The sequence below is a fragment of the Echinops telfairi genome, unplaced genomic scaffold (assembly GCF_000313985.2).
Source record: "Echinops telfairi isolate 266 unplaced genomic scaffold, ASM31398v2 ScPeMD7_7;HRSCAF=31, whole genome shotgun sequence".
In the NCBI taxonomy this organism is placed as follows: domain Eukaryota; kingdom Metazoa; phylum Chordata; class Mammalia; order Afrosoricida; family Tenrecidae; genus Echinops; species Echinops telfairi.
In genome coordinates this window covers 28,187,963-28,208,067 of record NW_022103904.1, presented here as the reverse complement: position 1 = coordinate 28,208,067, position 20,105 = coordinate 28,187,963, and the positions used below count along the sequence as shown (strand labels likewise).

Below are 20,105 nucleotides of genomic sequence, written 5' to 3'. Positions count from 1 at the left end.
TATGATTTAACATTTCATTTCTCGTTATATATCTAATTATCTTTATGATTTAACATTTCATTTTTTGTTATATATTATCTTTATAAATAAATATATTATATTATCAGGAATTTGGTTTTATCTCTCTAGAGAACCCTGTCTAACACAGAGAGTTACGAGTTGGCCTCCAATTTACAGCTGAGCATTTAAAATGTTTTCCACAATTAGGAACAATTAGTCCTAAAGCCTGTATCAAATCACTTTCTTGCCCTTCTTGGACTTTCACATCATTTCGGGGGAAAAAATCACAAGAAAGCTTGGGTTGACAGTTCTTTGAAGGTCAGGTCTTACATCAAGATGAAACATGACTGTCTGCATTTAATTGTTGGGAAAATTAAATATTCTGTTCCAAAAAACCCATCTGAAAGCTATGGCACTGCAAATGTCCCAGGACAAAAGGATGACACCAGGATACTCACCATGTACCACATGTTGGACCAAATGGGGTCATTGAACTGAAGGGCCGGGTGGTGGTTCCGTGCCTGTCTCTTCACCCTGAGTTTAACTTCTTGTTGTTGGAGCCATTTTACCTACCAGAAAGAAATGCAGTTACTATTTATTTTTAGAAATACCTCCTGATTTTATGTAGCCTCTCTGACCTATTTCTACTGCCGTCAAGTCTAACCACCTCATAGTGCAGGGTTTCCAAGGCTGTCAATCTTTATAGGAGCAGAGTCTCATCGTTCTCCCTCAGGTAAACTGCTCGGTTTGACCTGCTGACTTTGTAGTCAGTGGCCCAATGCTTACCTGGCAGTGCCCCTAAGCCCCTCTACAGAGGTATCATACATTTTATTTTTCATGAATATCTGTGTCATTATTAGAGGTTTTTGATGTTGTAGGGCCATGAAATTATTTAATGTGACTCTTCTAGTCAAAGTCTGTGTAACTCCTACCAAACTACCTTTTCCTCCATGAATCTAGATAAAACTGTGGAGAAAGACTCTGATAAGATTCACCTGTGTTTGGGCCTCCACTCAAGTACTCCCTCAATGCAAGAGTACTTTGTTCTATTAAACTGGCATTCTATGATGCTCATCTTCCCAACACAATCACTGAAGGCAAAGCGGGTGAATAAGTAAATGTGGTGAAGAAAGCTGAGGGTGCCTGTCTATCAAAAGATATAGCGTCTGGAGTCTTAAAGATTTGAAGGTAAACAAGCAGCCATCTAGCTGAGAAGCAACAAAGCCCACATGGAAGAAGCACACCAGCCTGCGTGATCATGGAGTGCCTAAGGGATCAGTTATCAGGCATCAAAGAACAAAAAATATTATCATTGTGTGCTCACCTCCCTGATACGATCGCTGAACACAAATGTGTGCATAAGCAAATGTGGCGAAGAAAGCTGATGGTGCCCGGCTATCAAAAGATATAGCATCTGCCATCTAGCTCAGAAGCAACAAAGCCCACATGGAAGAAGCACACCAGCCTGTGCGATCATGAGGTGTCAAAGGGATCAGGTATAAGGCATCATCAGAACAAAAAATCGTATCATTGTGAATGAGGGGGGTAGTGCGGAGTGGAGACCCAAAGCCCATTTGTAGGCCACTGGAGATCCCCTTACAAAAGGGACGTGGGGAGGAGAGGAGTCAGTCAGGGTGCAGTGATAAAACATGTTCCTGGATGCTTCCACCCCTGCCCCCACTGTCATGATCCCAATTCTATCTTACAAATCTGGCTAGACCAGAGGATGTACACTGGTACAGGTGGGAACTGGAAACACAGGGAATCCAGGGCAGATGATCCCTTCAGGACCAGTGGTGAGAGTGGCGATACTGGGAGGGTGGAAGGAGGGTGGGGTAGAAAGGGGGAACTGATTACAAGGATCTACATATAACCTCCTCCCTGGGGGATGGACAACAGAAAAGTGGGTGAAGGGAGACGTCGGACAGGGAAAGATAGGACAAAATAATTTATAAATTATCAAGGGTTCATGAGGGAGGGGGGAGTGGGGACGGAGGGGAACAAATGAGGAGCTGATGCCAGAGAGCAAATGTTTTGAGAATGATGAGGGCAATGAATGTACAAATGTGCTTTACACAATTGATGTATGTATGGATTGTGATAAAGAGTTGTATGAGCCCCTAATAAAATGATTTAAAAAAAAAAGATTCACCTGTGAGTACTTGCTAACAGGACACATTATGATTGTTATCCGCTATGTATAAAATGAGCCCTCTGAGAAGCCTGAGGGGGGATCTCCCTACCAGTGGGAGCAAAAGTGGGGCACATCCTTGAGATCCTGCATCGGATTATCGGATCTGATTTTACCAGCTTCCATAGCCTTAGGGATAAGGAAGATCCTCCGGATGATGTCTGAATTTTGATTTGGGACTTACCATCACCCACAGCCATTTCCCGTTTGGTTTTGAGTTTTAAGTGGCCATTGCAGTGAATTGTAGAACTGTGAAATATAAGGGAGTATACTAAGGGGAGAAGAGGGGATTGATGTTAGAAATAATGGAGTGGTACACCAGGATGCAATGATGTGATATTTCTGATATACTGTATTTAACTTCCACCTTCTTGGAGCCAGTCTTGCGTTAATTTTCATGCAGTAAACTATTTCGACGGATGGCAAGTTCAAAGAGGGCACTTTCATTTTGAAGTGACCATTTGAAAGCCACCGCCTGTCGGTCAGTGTGTGCACTGTGGTGTCAGTGTCGTACTGTAGTGGCTTGTGTGCTGCTGTGATGCTGGAGGCTACGTCATTGGCATATCAAGTACAAGCAGGGTCACCCAAAGCAAACAGGTTTCAGCAGAGCCTCCAGACTAAGAATAGACTACAACAAAGGAGTAGGCTGCTCATTTGTGAGTTATTAGCCACTGAAAACTTTATAACTAACAGCAGAACATTGTCAGACATTGTGTCAGAAGATGAGCCTTTCAGGACAAAAGGCAATCAGACTATGACTGAGGAAGAGCTGCCTTCTCAAAGTCGAGGCAAAACAATGATGTGGATGGAATAAAGACTCTGGGACCCTTATCTGCTGATGGAGCACGATCCAGAATGAGAAGAAACAACTGCAAACATCAATAGTTCAAACTTAACTTGTATTTCACAGGAGAGAACAGTGTTTCCATATGGTAAAACAGTAAGAAATAACAGGTTAACCCTCAAAGAAAATGTGTGTGTGTGGGGAATATAAAAAATAAAAGAAGAAAATTATAAAAAGATAGTAAAAAATATATCAACAAAGAGAAAAATGACAAGAAAATGCACAAACAAAAGGAACTCACCATGAAATACTGAAGTACAGTATCACCACACAAAAAAAACAAATAGCAAAATGACAGTTATAGAGCTACACATATCAATAATGGCACTGAATATTAATGTATTATATGTATTAGTCAAGAGACAGAGAGTAATGGAATGGATTAGTTAACAAGACCCATCAATAGACTGCTTATAAGAAACACAATGAAACAAAGCCTCTCTACAGAGGTATCAAACCGGCTCCAAGAAGGTGGAAGTTAAATATATTCCAAATATCACATCTTTTCATACTGGTATACCACTCCATTATTTCTAACACAAGCTGGTAAAATCATATCCAATAACCAGACACAAAGACAAAAATGAACTGCAACTCAAAGAATGGAAAAATATATTAAGCTAATGGCAACCACAAAAACAAAAGGCCGAAGTGGAAATATTGATTGTTGACAAAGTAGACGTCAAGGTACAAGCCATCACAAGAGACAAAGAGGACCTCTACATAATGATTAAAGGGGCACCAGAACAAGAAACAGAACTGTAATACACATATATGCACCCAATGATAGACTGTCGAAAACATTAATCAAACTTTTATGGACCTGAAAAGAGAAACAGGCAAATCAATAATAAGGTGTCTTCAATACATTATTCTCAAGGAAAGAAAGATTAACAGCAAATAAATTCAATATATTTACAAAAGAACTAAACAACACAATTAAGTTGGCTTCCTAGACATATACAGAGGACTCCACCCAAAAACATTGCATATATTTTTTACATTGCAAATGGAACATTCTTTAGAATATACTATATGTTATGACACAAAGGAAATGTAATAAAATTTGAAATATGAGATTTTACCATCCTTTTATTCCCAGACAAAATGCTATAAAATTACAATCAATATTAGGCGAAGGCCCAGACAAAAAAATCAAACACATAAAAATTGAACAACCCAGTGCTTTAAAACTGCTGGGAAATAAGGAATAATTTAAAATTCTTTGGCACAAATGAGAACACAAACAATATACCCAAACCTCTGAAACACCATGAAAGCAGTATTCACAGGGAAATTGACAGCAGTAAACATACAGATGAAAAAAGAAAGAGTCAAATTCTACACTTTAGCCTAACATCTTCAAGAACTAGAGCAAGAGCAATAAAATATACCTTCAATAACCAGGGGAGAAGAAATCATGAAGATCAGAGCAGAAATAAGTGAATCAGAAAACAATAGGAAACAAAATCAATAGGAAAATAGGTTGTTTTTTTAAGAGAATTCTCAAAATAGATAAACCACTGGTAAACTTAACAAGGGAAAGGAAAGAAGCAGAAGTAGGAGGCAAAGGGCATTTATAGAGGTCTAAATACAAGCATGTACATATGTACATATATTTATATAGCGGTAGAGAAATAGATATATGTACATATATTTATATGTTAAGTTTTAAGATAGCAGATGGACACTGGGCCTTGACTCAAGTACTCCCTCAATGCAAGAACACTTTGATCTAATAACCAGGCATTCTGTGACGCTCACCTTCCTAACACAATTGCTGAAGACAAAATAGGTGCACAAGTAAATGTGGTGAAGAAAGAAAATAGTGCCCAGCTACCAAAAGATATAGTGTCTAGGGTCTTAAAGGCTTGAAGTTAAACAAGCAGCCATGTAGCAGAGAAGCTACAAACCCATATGGAAACAGCACACCAGTCTGTGTGATCATGAGGTGTCGATGGGATCAGCTATCAGGCATCAAAGACCCAGAACAAAAAAATCATATCAATGTGAGTGAGGGGGAGTGTGGGGTGGGGAGCCAAAGCCCATCGGTAGACAATTGGACATCCTATCACAGAAGGGTCAGAAGGAAGAGATGAGCCAGTCAGGGTGCAGTACAGCATCGATGAAACATACAATTTTCCTCTAGTTCTTTAATGCTTCCTCCCCTCACTATCATGACCCCAACTCTACCTTATAAATCCAGCTAGACTAGAGCATGTACACTGATACAGATAAGAGCTCACAACACAGGGAATCCAGGACAGAAAAACCCTCAGGACCAGTAATGAGAGTAGCCATACCAGGAGGGAAAGGGGAATGCAGGGGGAGAAGGGGAAACTGATCACAATGGTATATTTATAATGCCCTTCAAGGGGGATGAACAAAAGAAAAGGGGGTGAAGGGAGACAACAGTCGGTGTAAGACATGAAGAAAATAATAATTCATAAATTATCAAGGGTTCATGAGGGAGGGGGGAAGGGAAAAACGAGCTGATAGCAAGGGCTCAAGTAGAAAGAAAATGCTGATGGCAATATATATACTAACGTGTTTGACACAATGGATGTATGTTTGGATTGTGATAAGAGCTGTAAGAGCCCCCAATAAAATGATATAAGAAAAATAAAGAAAGAAGCAAATATCAAGAAAAAGATGAAAGGAATGAATTCACAATTGAACAATAACGAAAAATAACTTATTACTATGAAAGGCTGTACTCCAAATTTGAAAACCTAAATGAAATAAGAAAGTTTCTAGAAACACACTATCTACCCAAATTAACACACACAGATGTAAAAAAAAAATCTCAACAGACCAATCATTAAATAAGAAATAGCCATAATCATTAAAAAAAACAAAAACTCCCAGCAGAACTGCCAAGTCCGTTCTGGCAGAGAGTGAGAGAAGCAGTGTGGCCAAGAGGCCCCGGGCCCTCAGGTCCCTCAAAGCCAGCCTAACAGGCCGTGGCCGCCATGCAGAGGGGTGAGTCCTTTCCCCGAGGGACCTGATGGCCGTGGTCCTGGAGTGTGCACTGCGTGTCACCTGACCCAACCCAGAGGGGCTGTAGCGCGGCCCCCACCAAATCGCCAAGGACGTGGAATCTTAAGGTGGTGCGTGTGGCTGGGCGAGAATGGCAGCCACTGGAACACCATGGCGGGGCTCTTAGGGGCCGCTTGGGCTGGGAATGCAGGCATAAGTGACACAAAATCAGGCACTTCGTAAGACTGTGGACTCTGAAAGTTTGGAAAGCTAGGCCCTGGGGTGACTGCTATGTCCTTGGATGAGATGCCTCCTTTTCCAGAATAAAAGCCTTCATTAAAGGCCCAGATGGTGAACAAAGCTCCATGGACAATGGGTGGAATGGTCACCAGGCCAGCAGGCAGATAGTCATAGTTCTACCAGACTTTGCTATTGGGAGGGAGACATGGTAGAATAACATACCACCTTTGGCTAATAAGAAGTGCCCATCACCCTTTGAAAAGATCTACTGCCCTTTGACAGAAGGCCTGTGTATATAATCTAAAAAAGCTTTTTTTAAAAACAGAACATTTTAAAAGAAAAGAAACTGGCTACACGTAGACCTTCTAAATGTAATGAGGTTGTCAACTGACGTGTGATATAAGAAGAGTTTGAAAATCATACTGTTTAGAAATGTCCACTTGTTTAAAATATATATACATACACTGGATTGTGATGAGTTGTATGAGCCCCCAACAAAATGATTTAAATATATGTATGTATGTATGTATGTATGTATGTATGTATGTATGTATGTATACATATACACACACATAATGATTTCTGGAAATGACCTTAAATGGAATTGGTAGACCACCTCTGGAAGCCCTATCAGGAGTGACACAAGCCCACATTTGATAAATGGGTTAGAGGAAAAATGGAGCAGGCAGCTAAGAGGAAGAGGGAAGTAGGTTCTATACCAGACGAAGACATATTCATATTATAACCATTGTTATGTGAGTACATTTTACTCCAGTACTGTATACAGAGTTGACAGTAATAAGTATTTCTTAAATTATCTAGTCTTTCAGAATGTTCTTAAGTACACATTAAAAGTAATAAAATAACACACTTTGTACATTTTTCTGTTAAAACCCATATAAACTACTGGGATTCTTTTGTACTTTAGGCGTTTTAAATGGAATGGCTAGATCACCTCTTTGGGTGGTATATACACATTGTGGGTTTTGTGTGCTGGTTCTGAGTACTGAGGAAAAGGGATTGCAAAAGGCTCTGCCAATTTATAGTGAAGTAAGAGAAACCATTGTCTTATATTTGTGCATTGTTTTACCCTTCTATGTATACAGTGTATGTAAAGGGAAAACGATTCATAATTTACAACATCTAGTCATACTAGGAGTCCTGGTGGTGTCGCTGCTATGCACTGGGCTGTGATCCACAGCCAGCAGTTCAAAATCACAGCAGTTCTGGAGAAAGAATGGGCTTTCTTCCTGTAACAACAGTTACAGTCTGGGAAACCCACAAGGGGTCCTTATGCGTCAGAACTGACTCGATGGCCGTGAGTTTCAGTGAGTCATTCGAGATGTTAAAGACGTTTCCAATGAATGACAAAGTGGACTTCAGAAAACTAATACATGTTACATTTTGTGCTAAAATTCTTAGAATTGGCCTCTGAAATCTGAACTTTTATAGCTCACTAGCTTAGTGGAGGAGGGAGAAAGGGGTAAACTTCTACAGGCCAGAATGTTCATATTCCAAAGACACTTTTCAGATTTTAACTGTTTTATGTGTGCAGTTTTCCCTCCCAAACTGCGAATGATAGGCTGTGTGGACTAACGGTCCTTATTTGAAACATGTAGTCTAGTGTTGAAGTGCCCGGTGTATGTTAAAGGAGCAGTAGTAAACTATCACTTTTGTGTATATTTCTTTGCTAAAATTCATAGGAAATGTTATCTTTGGGGACTGGGTTTATTAAACCATCTCTGGGCAGTATATAAATGTTTATAGTTGTTCATGGTTTGTAAGAAGTGGGAGGGAAGGAACTACAAAAAATAATACATTAGTACGAGGGGGTGCCCCCCTCCCACCAAAAAAAGGGGGGGGAAGCTCTGCAGGCGGAGCTTCCATAATACGCATTTTTCCCACTAGGCAAGCATCGAGCAACTCGCTCTGCATTAGTGCAGCCAGTGGTGTCCTCTGGGAAGGTTCTCTCTGGTCACAGAGAATTTTTTCATAAAAGCAGGTTCACTCGAATCCCATTTTTTGTGATGGGTGATTTTGGATAACAGCATGCAGCTATGAAACTTTGTTTCCTGCGTGGGAAAAATGCCGCAGAAACTGTTGTGATGTTGAACACAGCTTACAAGGACAGCACTATCATTAAAACTCAAGTGTATGAGTGGTTTCCCTTTTCAAAAAAGGTGAAATGTCGACTGATGACAAGCCTTGTTCTGAAAGTCCGTCAACTTCCTGAACAAAAAATGTAGACTCATAGTGCATTTGGGGTTTATTCCACCAGATCAGACTGTTAATCAAACTTTCTATTTAAAGGTTCTGAAAATAGTGGGTAACTGTGCAACAAAAAAAGGCCTGATTTATGGCAGATAGGCGACTGGTTTTGCCACTACTACAATCCACCTGCTCATGCAACTATCTTAGTGTACCAGTTTTGGGCAAAAAATAGTATGGCTCTCTTGCCCCATGCACCTGACCTCGCTCCTTGTGACTTCTTTTTGTTTCTGTGAATGAAGAGGAACATGAAAGAATAGTGATTTGATGACACAGAAGAGGAAGGCACTGTTAGCCATCCAAACAAATGAGTTTGAAAAATGTTTCCAAGAATGGAATTGCAGGTTTGACAAATGTATTAAGTGTAATGGAGAGTACTTTGAAAGCAATAAGGTTGTTCTGTAAAAAAAAAAAAATTAAATACATAGCTTTTGGGGGGGAAATGGGGGTGGATTTGGGGGGAGTACTCTCTCGTGTATTAGCATTTTGCTTTGCAGTGTAGAGTTTATATAATGGATAAACAAATCCTAATTTTGCAACATCTATTCTCCAGATGCTAAAGAGGTTTGCAATGTATGACAATGTTGACTTAGTAAAAGTAACTTATTTGGTACACTTTGTAAATTCATGGGAAAATGTGTCTTCTGTAAATGAGTTTTGGATGTTTGTTTAACCACCTCTAAGAATTATGTATGCCCAAACTTGTCTACTGATTGGTGGTGGAAAGAAGGAAGTCAGGATATGACCAAAGTGGTTATATTTAGGAGATACTCCAATTATAACCACTGTTGTATGTGTCCAAATTTATTTTAACAGTACTGTCTAAATAGTGGGCAAGTATATATTTTTTTCTTGTTCTTTTTAAATCAATTTATTGAGGCTCATACAATTCATCACAATACATAGATCAATTGTGTAAAGAACATCTATACATTTGTTGCCCTCATTATTCCCAAAATTCGCTTTCCTCTTGGGTTCCCGGAATCAGCTCATTTTCCTTTTTTTCCCCTCCCCCTCCCTTCCTCCTCCCCTCTCCCCCATTGATAATTTATAAATTATTATTGTATCTTACATTACACTGCCCGGAATCTCCCTTCACCCGCCCCTCTGCTGCCCATCCCCCAGAGAGGAGGTTATATGTAGCTCCCTGTGATCAATTCCCCCAGGCAAGTATATTTTTATTTGAAATAGTACCTAGTCTTTCTAGATGTTCTGAGTTGCTTGGTGTGTTAAATAGGCTAACACCTTGTAAATAGCTTTTTAAGATTCATGGAAAGTATTGTCTTTGGGAATGGAATTGTGAAACCCCTCTGTGAACTCTGTACTTATTCACTGCTTTATCATTGGGTTAAGGGGGCAGGGTGTGCCAAAACTACAAACGGTGTTCGTGTGCACCAGAAATTTCCAGATTATCCACTGCCCTGTATGTTACATGCTTTCATTTACCTTTGCTGTACTGTATTTGCTGTGTGTATATACTGGGCACCAATTTTATAATATCTAGTCTATATTAAAGAGGTTGCCAACCTTTGCCAAGGTGACAAAAGTAGAGTTAGTAAAATAACACATTTTGTACACTGTGTTAAAAATCACAGAAAGGTGGTCTTCTGGAAATGAAAGAGTAAAACCACATCTAATTGGCAGTGTGCCTATCCTTGTCCACCAGGTTATGGTGGGGACAGCTGGATGGAAACGAATGGCTTATAAGTATAACCTTTGTAACATCTGTAGTTTCTTTAAGACTTCTGTGCATACAGTGGACAAACAAGTCCATATTTAAAACATCAAGTTTTTCTAGATGTTGTGAAGTACACAAAGTATGTTAAAAGTAGAGATAGTAAATAGCATATTTTGTAGATACCCTTTCATTAAAATTCATATGAACTTTTGTCTTTTGGCAATAGAATTGCCAAACCACCTCTCTGAGCATACATGTTTGTGTTTGTTGATGGGGGAGGGAAAAGAAAGTGCACAGGGCTTTACCAGTATGTTTATAGAGGCAAGATGAACCACAGTCCCATGTGTTCTGTCATTGTGTATAACTTTGCTGTGTATACAGCACATATAAGGATAAATCCTTATTTTACACCATCTAGTCTTCCTAGATGTTCATGAGGTTACCAGTATATGATAAAAGTAGTCTTAGTAAGCTAACACATTTTATACATTTATGTTCAACTTCAGAGGGATGAATTGTGGAGGTGAAATAGTCTACGTCCTCTTTAGGTATTACAGATGCTTATTTTTGTCAACTGAGTCAACAGAGGTGAGGTGTGGGGGTGGGGGTTATAGACCAGAATGTTTATTTAGATTATAATTTTGGATTCTAGCCTTTGCTACAAATGTACAGTTGATTCAATGCACATGTGTGTAAAGGACAAACTTAAATCCTTATTGGAAACATCTAGAAAGAGTCCTTTTATATGCTTAGAAGTGCAAAACATATGTTAAGAGGATGTAAAGTAAAACCCTTCAAATACTTTTTTGTGTGTCTTAATTCATAGGAATGGTTGCATTTAGGGGGTGGAATTGTTCATTCTGATGTCTTGGAGGCAGTATATTGGGTAGTGGTAGGGAGTGGGAAAGGAGATACAGAGGGAAGGGCTCTATACCCAGAGTTAGAAAAGTTCAGATTGTCTAAATATGATTTTATATATGCATTTTAGTTGATACTGCTGTGTGTTAAAGGACATTAGGATGTCCAAAGTATGTTAAAAAATAGAGGTAGTAAAACAATCTCTTAATGTCCTTTTGTCTATGAGAAAGACTGTCTTCAGCGGAGTGCCCTTGTTAATCCACCTCTTGGAGCTGGTCATTCTGTGGTCGTTGCAGTGGTGGAAGAAGAGGAAGGGTGGAGAGAAAGGCTGTTGGTTAGTATCTCTATATCTAGTACACTGTGCTAGATTATAATAAGTCTATATGTGCATCTTTTTAAAATACATGGGCTGACTGTAAACAATATTATTTTATAGCATCTAAGCTTTTTAGATATCTTGAGGGGACAATGTATTATAAAAAATTTGAACTAGTGAGTTAACCAACCTATAAATATCTTTCTGTTATACTTTAGAAAAGCATCTTGGACCTGGGAATACTGACCCACCTCTGAGCAGTATACATCAAGATTGGCTAGGTTGGTGGCAGAAGGACAACAGAATGTGCAAGGGGAAGAGTATATATACAAGTGTGCCTGTATTTGCATTTTGATGGTAACTGTTGATATATGTGTGCACCTCTTCGCTGTACTATTGAATACATTAAATTCAGTGGAAACACATTGGTAATATTTAATTGTAACTCTTCCCATACATAATTAATTATTTTTATGTTTTATGAGCTTTTTTCCATGCCCTGAGAGTTTGTTTGTTTTTCTGATTTGAGTCACCATATTGTATCCTTGCTTGTCAAAATACTCATGGCTTTGGGACTCTGACTTGGTGAATATTCATGAAGTGTTAAAAAAAAATACATGAATCCATACTCAACCAATTAAAGTTGTATACTGTTGCTTATATACATACAGAAGATGTAGAAAGACATGTCAAATACTATCAAATCATCAAAATGATTTTGGATGTCTTTTGTGTTCTTTGCTTTTTGCTCTTTGCTCTTCAGTTTTCTGTAATGCACAAAAATGCTTGAAAAGCAACAAAGCGCACATGGAAGAAGCATACCAGCCTGTGTGATTATGAGGTGTTGATAGGATCAGGTATCAGGCATAAAAGAACAAAAAATAATATCATTGTGAAAGAGAGGGAGTGTGGAATGGAGACCCAAAGCCCATCTGTAGGGAACTGGACATCGCCGTACAGAAGGGTCATGAAGAGGAGATGAGCCACTCAGGGTGCAGTATAGCACAAATTAAATATACAATTTACTCTAGTTCTTTAATGCTTCCTCCCCACTGCCCCCACTATCATGATAAAAATTCTACCTTACAAATCAGGCTAAACCAGAGGATGTACACTGGTACAGATAAGAGCTGGAAACACAGGAAATCCAGGACAGATGAACCGCTCAAGACCAATAATGAGAGTAGCAATACCAGGAAGGTAAGGCAATCACAATGATCTACATATAACCTCCTCCCTGGGGGACGGACAACAGAAAAGTGGGTGAAGGGAGACATGGAACAGTGTAAGACATTGAAAATAATAATTCATACATTTTCAAGGGTTCGTGGGGCGGGTGGGGGAGTGAGGAGCTGATACCAAGGGCTCAAGTAGAAAGAAAATGTTTTGAGAATGATGATGGCAACATATGTACAAATGTGCTTGACACAATGGATGTATGTATGGATTGTGATAAGAGTTGTACGAGCCTCCAATAGAATGATTTCCAAAAGAAAAAATAGAAAGGAAATTTTTTGAGAATGATGATGGCAACAAATGTACAAATGTGCTCGACACAATGGATGAATGGATGGGTTGTGATAAGAGTTGTACAAGCCCCAAATAAAATGATTTTTTTTAAAAAAAAGCTTGAAAACAAAAGAATTGGGGAGGGGGGTATTTAAAAAACTTGAAGTACCCACTGAATAAAATTAGCTTGCGCGTGCGCGCACACACACACATACACACTTTTCCCCAAACAAAACAAAAAATACCAGGATTGGGGCTATTAGTTTTTATAGCATGGCCCTACTCTAAACTGACCCTGACAGAGAGATCACTGAAGATGTGGGTGCTATAGCAAAGTGTGGTGAAAGAATCAGTTGGCACCTGGCTATCAGAACAATTAGCACCTGGGGTCTTAAGAAGTTGTCTCAAAATAAGCAGTCATCTAAGAAGGGTTTCAAGTCCATGTAGAAGAAGCACACCAGTATGTATGATATAAGAATTATAAATAATAAACTCCAAATCGGGAGGAGAAGGGTATCAAAGCTTAAATTCTGAACACTCAGTTTTCAGAAAACTATGGCTGACAGTGGAAGTCCAAACTCCATTCTCAGCAGCCTACAAAGATTAAGCCTGTGACCACAGTCAGAGATGTGAATATGTTATCGGACAGAGAGCATTGTAAAGTTGACGATGGAAGATGCAGTTAGGTTAAAATTAACACCTTACCATTTGCTCTTCCTTTTGACTCATTTTAAATTAGTTTCAACTTCTAGTATTTCTGCTTTCTTTTATTTCCAACAGTTTTATTGGCATATGATTCACATATCATACAATTCAATAGTTCAATCACATCAAGAAGAGTTGTACAGTCATCAACACACTCAATTTTAGAACATTTCTCATTCTTGAACTCACAATTATTAGCTCACCATTTACCCCTAATCTCCCCTGACACCCTCCCACCAAGCAATCATTTCAGTTATTGTATCTATAGATTTATCTATATTGGATTTCATATACAGAAAAACATTAAAACAACCAAGCAAAACTAACAACAATAACCAATAAAATAGATTAAAAGCTCAATATGAAAGAAAGCAGAAAATATTTAAAACTAAAACAAATTTAAATGGATTATGACTGCAGAAAATATTAAAAACTAGAACAAATTTAGATGGATCACAAGCAAGATTAAATGACAGGGCGCTAAATTTTAACCTATCTGCATCTGTAAAAATCCACTTTCCAATGCATTCAGCCTGCTAGCAAGGCTATTCATATCCCTGGTCCTTGGTGAGAGGAGATTCACCAGGGGCTTAATCCATGTGAGGTTTTTCTGTTTTATTTTGTTCACAAGACAGTGGAAGTTCAACCTTGAGTATATCCTACGTGAATTTAAAGACCATTTAAAGAACACATTTAATGTGTTGAATATTAATAACTGAAGACCAGATGTGACATCAAGGGCACAAAGAAAGCAAAAGGTCATTAAAAAGACAGGAAAGGAAAAGACAAAAACTGACGTCAGAAGAGACTCTGAAAACTTGGCTTTTGAATGTGGAATACCTAAAGTGAATGAAAGAAAGATTAAGGAAAAGCTGTCCAGAACATTTCCAAGGGTAACATGTACAAAGACCTGGATTTTTAAAAAACAAAAGGGCAATCAATCAGCAGAGATAATAGAAGAACAACCCAATCAAGTTGTTGTCTTAGACATATACAGAACTCTTCACTCACCAATATATACATTTTCCCAGGACTCAGAACATACTCCAAATAGACCATATGTTAGAACATAAAGCAAGCATCAATAAATTTTAAAAGATATAGATAGTACAAGCTCTCTTTTCAAATTACAATGCTATAAATTAGAAATCAGCAATATTAAGATCAAGGGGGGCGGTGATAAAGTACATATAAATTGAACATCTTACTTAAAAGCCACTGGATAGTTGAAGAAGTTAAAGTGCAATTAAAAAATTCCTCAAAACAAATGAGAAAGAAAATACAATATATCAAAACCTTTGGGACACAGCAAAAGCAGGACTCATTTATAACAATGAATGACCACATCAAAAAAGAAGAGTGAACCAAAACAAACAACTTTACCCAATATCTATAGCAAGAGTAACAAATAAACCTTTGGCCACTGTAAGAAAACAAAGATTAGAGCAGAAATAAATTAGAAAAAAATTGAAAATGCAACATGACAGGAAATTGGTTCTTTAAAAGGATTAACAAAATTGACACACCACTGGCAAACCTAACAAAAAAGAAAAAGGTAAAAAGCAATTATTACAAATAATGAAATGAATGACAATACACAGAACCAACTTAACTTAAATAGATAGTTTTTATTGCAGTACAATAAATCCTTTGTACTTCAATAAATTTGAAAACCTAGAAGAAATCAAAATAATTCTAGAAATACATTACCTAGTTAAATTAACAGATTAGTAGAAAATCGTAAAAGACCTATAATACACAAAGAAATAGATCTGGCCATTAAACAATAATGTCAACATCAAAAACTTCATAACCCGATGATTTTACTCAGGGATATTATCCATCATTAGAGAAGAGTTAACACCATTCTAACCAAACAATTCCAGAATATAGGAAAGGACAACATACTACCAAACTCATTTTATGAAGCCAGTAAAACTCTGGTAGCAAAACCAGGTAAATACATCACTGAAATAGAAAAGTATAGATGCTAAAATTTCAACAAAATCCTAGGTAACAAAATTTTTAAAAGCATTAAAATAAATCATGATTAAGTATGATGCCAGGATACTAGAAAAACAATCAATAGAACACACTATATAAATAAAACAAAAGAGAAAAATCACTTAATTATATAACATTATGCACAAAAGGCACTTAGGTAAAATGCAGCATTCATTCTTTGTAAAAACGCCCAACAAAAGAAGACTAGAAGGGCAGTGTCTCAGCATAATAAAGGTCATCTATACAAACAGCAGCAGCATTTCACTCAGCGGAGAGAAACTGAGCACTCCCCACATCCAAACTCAGACCAGACAGCCCGGTCCTTTATCACCACTCTCATTTAATACACCATATGGACTCGAGTGGACGACGGCCCAGTAACAGCTGAGGCATCTGATTTTACCACAGAAACTGCATTTAAAAATGTGCTGAAAAACTTGGCTTATATACGAGTATATATGGTAGTCCTTGAAGTCTTATGCAGAGCTATTAAACATCAAAAAGAAAGAAAAGGCATTCATTGGCAAAGATGAAGCAAATTCTATTTGCCTATAATATGATCTTACAGATAAAAAATTTCATAAATTTGACCTTTTAAATTGCTGGACCTATTGAAAACTTTGACAACACTGTATGCTATAAGATCAACATACAAAAATAAATAGGATTATCCATTCTTTAGCCTTTGTAAAAACTATATTTTATTAACATTGTATCTAGAAGTATGCTTTAAAATATCTGGTCTTCCTTGTACTGGGAAAATCCTTCATTAGTTATATACGTCATAAATATGTTCTGCCAGTTATGGCTCTGTGGTCTTCTCACTTTTTTTCAATAACACCTTTTACTGCACAAAGAGAGAGTTGATCTCACAATGGAGCTCAATAGAGTCCTGGCAGCCAAACCTTTTCCCGCTTGCTGACACCTTTCTGGGTTCATTTCTCCCTTTGATGGCCAGGTCCAGCCGCTTCCAGCCACAGGCTGCATCTTTTCCTGTCAGCTTGTTTAGATGTCCCCTTTTTGAGAACTTGGGGGTGTGGAGGAGCAATGAAATCTACAAGTGCTGTCTTTATCCGGGTTCCTGCTGCATAAGTCCAGCTATCTGAACCCTGACCCTCCAATATTTTAAAAACAAACAAGGAAATAAATGCTGAAGAGTATGCGAAGAGATTGGAATACTCATACACTGCTCGCTTGATTGTAGAATTGTGTAGCCTATATGGAAACCAGTATGGTGTTTCTGTAAACAAAGGTGAATGGAAACACCATAGGGCTCTGGAAATCTCTCTAAACACAGAAGAAATAAAGAAGAAACTATGAATGGATATAAGGACACCTATACTGATTGCAGGGCTACCTAGAAGACCAAAAAGATGGAAACATACAAAAGGCCCATCTGTGGAAGAATAGATAAATAATCTTTGGAACACATACAACAGAATATTATTCATCTCTTAAAAAAAAAAAAAGTCAAGCACCTCATGACATCAGCAAATTTGTAAACATTATGCTCCTCCAAAAAGTTAGTCACGTTCTTAAAGACAAATATTACATGATACCACCGTTATAAAAGAAAAAAAAATAAGAAGAGGGTTTTCAACCCACAAGAAGCCAACTTTGAAAGTTACGGTGAGGCCTAAAGGTACGGGGTGGGAACAGAGGAAAAGAGAAAGGAAAGGGTGGGGGGCTGGGAAAAGAAAATAAGGCCACATACACCGGGAGCTTATGGGGCTACTGTCATTGTTCTGATAAATTGTTTCTGCAATTGTCTTTTGCGTGTTCGCCTCTGTGTGTGATACTCCACATATAAAAGAGGAAAAAAAGAATGATGGATCTAAACACTGGTCTGAGGGACTACAACAAGAGGGGAAATCACATTGAAATTGACTTTAATGTTTTTGTAGCACATGGGCTAAGTTCACCAGTTTTTTTTAATGAAATAAATGGGAAGAACATGCTGAACATGTTCAGGAAAAAACTGCATAAAAAATGCAAGTGGCAATACTGAAATATTGAACAATGCAGGAAGCATCAAAAGACAGTAGAAAAAATGTAGTCACTGTACCAAAAAGCTGGTCTATGTTTAACCATCTCAGGAGATAGTTTGGGAACACAACTCAATGGTACTGAAGGAAGATGCTTAAGTTGCACTGACGGCACGGTCACAAAACAAAGCTCTAGTAATTAATGGAATACTAATTGAGAGATTAAAAAATGATAATAATAGGGCAATGTTGGAAGTGCTCTAAGCCAAGAAATTTAAAGACAGCTACCTGGTTATTTTTTCTTAATTCTCTAGTCATTTTTTCTTTGAGATCCAGGAAACTTTTGCTACAATCTTTTAAAACCAAGGTCTTACTTTCTGTGTGTAACAGTTCTCCTGATATCTGAGCAGCTCCAGTCATATATACTTTTTTCTTCTAGAAGACAATAAATGTAGTTCCTTTGGCCTATTTCCTGACTGTAGAATTCAAAAGGCAGACAATATTCTTTTCTTTTGTTGTTTCTCTATCTCCTTCGGTCTAACTGATGGGATTTTGCTGTGATAATCAGTTAGACTCATCAGTCACGAGAGTCATCTCTTTAACTAAAAAGCTACGTCCCCGGTGAACAGTCTAGGGAACGTGTCCATGTTGTTATTGTTGGTTCCGACCCATAACGACACTATGCCCAACAGAAAAAAACACTGCACAGTCCTGTGCCATCCTCAGAATTGTTCCTAGCCCTGAGACCACTGTTACAGCCACTGTTCCAATCCATCTTGTTGAGCGTCTTACTCTTTTGCGCTGGCCCTCTTCTTTACCAGGTATGCTGTCCTTCTCCAACGACTGGTTTCACTTGACAGATGGTCAAAATACGTAAGATGAAGTCTCGCCATCCTTGCCTCAAAGAAGCACTCTGGGCACACTTCTTTCAAGACAGATCTGTTTGTCCTTTTGGCAGTTCATGGTACTTTCAATATTTTTTGCCAGCACAAATGTATCAATTCACAGTTCAAATGTATCCATTCTTCTTTGGTATTCCTTATACAATGTCCAACTTTCACATGCATTAGCAGGCTATTGAAAATACCATAGCTTGGGCCAAGTACACCTTATTGCTCAAAGTAACCTCCCTGCCTTTCAACATTCTAAAGAGGTCTTGTGCAGCAGATTTACCAAACTGAACCCATCATTTGATCTCTTGACTACTGCTTCCATGAACATTGATTGTGTATTCAAGCAAGGCAAAATTGTTGGCAACTTCAAATTTTTCTCCATTTATCATTTATTGGTCCAGTTAAAGAATTTTTGTTTTCTTTACATTGACTTGTCCATTCTGAAGGCTGCAATCCTTGATTTTCATCAAATGCTTTAAGTCTGTCTCACTTACAGCAAGCAAGGCTGCGTCATCTGCACATCCCAGGTTGTTAATAAGCCTTCCTGCAATCCTGATACCACATGCTTCTTCCAGATTCTCTGATGATTTGCTCAGCATACAAACTGACTTAGAATACTGAGAGGACACAACCCTGATGCACGCCTTTTCTGATTTCAAGGCAATCAGCGTTCCCTTGTTCTGTTTGCACAACTGCCTCTTGATCCATTTATAGGTCATGCATGAGCACAATGAAGCGTTCTGGAATTCCATTCTTCTCAAGGCTGTCCATAGTTTGTTATGATCCACACAGTCAAATGCCTTGGTATACTCAATAGAACACAAGGAAACAAATTTCTCTTATTCTCTGCTTTCAGCCAAGATCCATCTGATCTACCAATGATATATATCCCTTATTCCACATCCTCTTCTGAATCCAGCCTGAATTTCTGGCAGCTCCCTGTCAGTGTATTACTGCAACCACTGTTGTATGATCCTCAAAAATTTACTTGCAAGTGATTTCAATGATATTATTTTATAACTTGAGCATTCTGTTGGGTCACCTTTTGTTAGAATAGGTACAAACATGGATCTCTCAGTCAGTTGGCCAAGTATTTGTCTTTCAAATTTCCTAGCACATATGAGTAAATCTATCATCTGCTAGTTGAAATATTTCAATTGGTATTCCATGAATTCCTGCAGCCTTCTTTTTGGCTAATGCTTTCAGTGCAAGTTGCAATAGCTTCCTTCAGTAGTATTGGTTCTTACTCACATGCTACTCTATTCAAAAGGTGGAATGTCAACTAGCTCTCTTTGGTACAGTGACTGTGTATTCTTTCCATTTTTTATGCTTACTGTTTCATTCAATATTTTGCACATAGAATCTTTCAATATATGCAACTCAAGGCTTGAATTTTTTTCTTGGATTCTTTCAGTTTAAGATAGCTGAGTGTGTTTTTCCATTTTTGTTTTCATTTTGTTACATTTCATTATATTTTATTTTGTCAAGAATTCTTACGTTGCCCTCTTCAATTTAAAAAAAATCATTTTATTGGGGGCTCATACAATTCTTATCACAATCCATACATACATCCAATGTATAAAGCACATTTATACATTCGTTACCCTCATCATTTTCAAAACATTTGCTCTCCAT

The 20,105-nt window shown here is 38.1% G+C and overlaps 1 protein-coding gene across 1 annotated transcript in view; it reads right to left on the bottom strand.

Annotated features, from left to right (window-relative positions):
• The window catches only part of PCSK6 (proprotein convertase subtilisin/kexin type 6), a 241,318-nt gene that overhangs the window by 152,044 nt on the left and 69,169 nt on the right, over positions 1-20,105 (bottom strand). Inside the window, exon 4 of the mRNA XM_045286304.1 lies at positions 459-569. Within this exon, the coding sequence (XP_045142239.1) occupies positions 459-569 (111 nt within the window). The remainder of the gene's footprint in view (positions 1-458; positions 570-20,105) is intronic.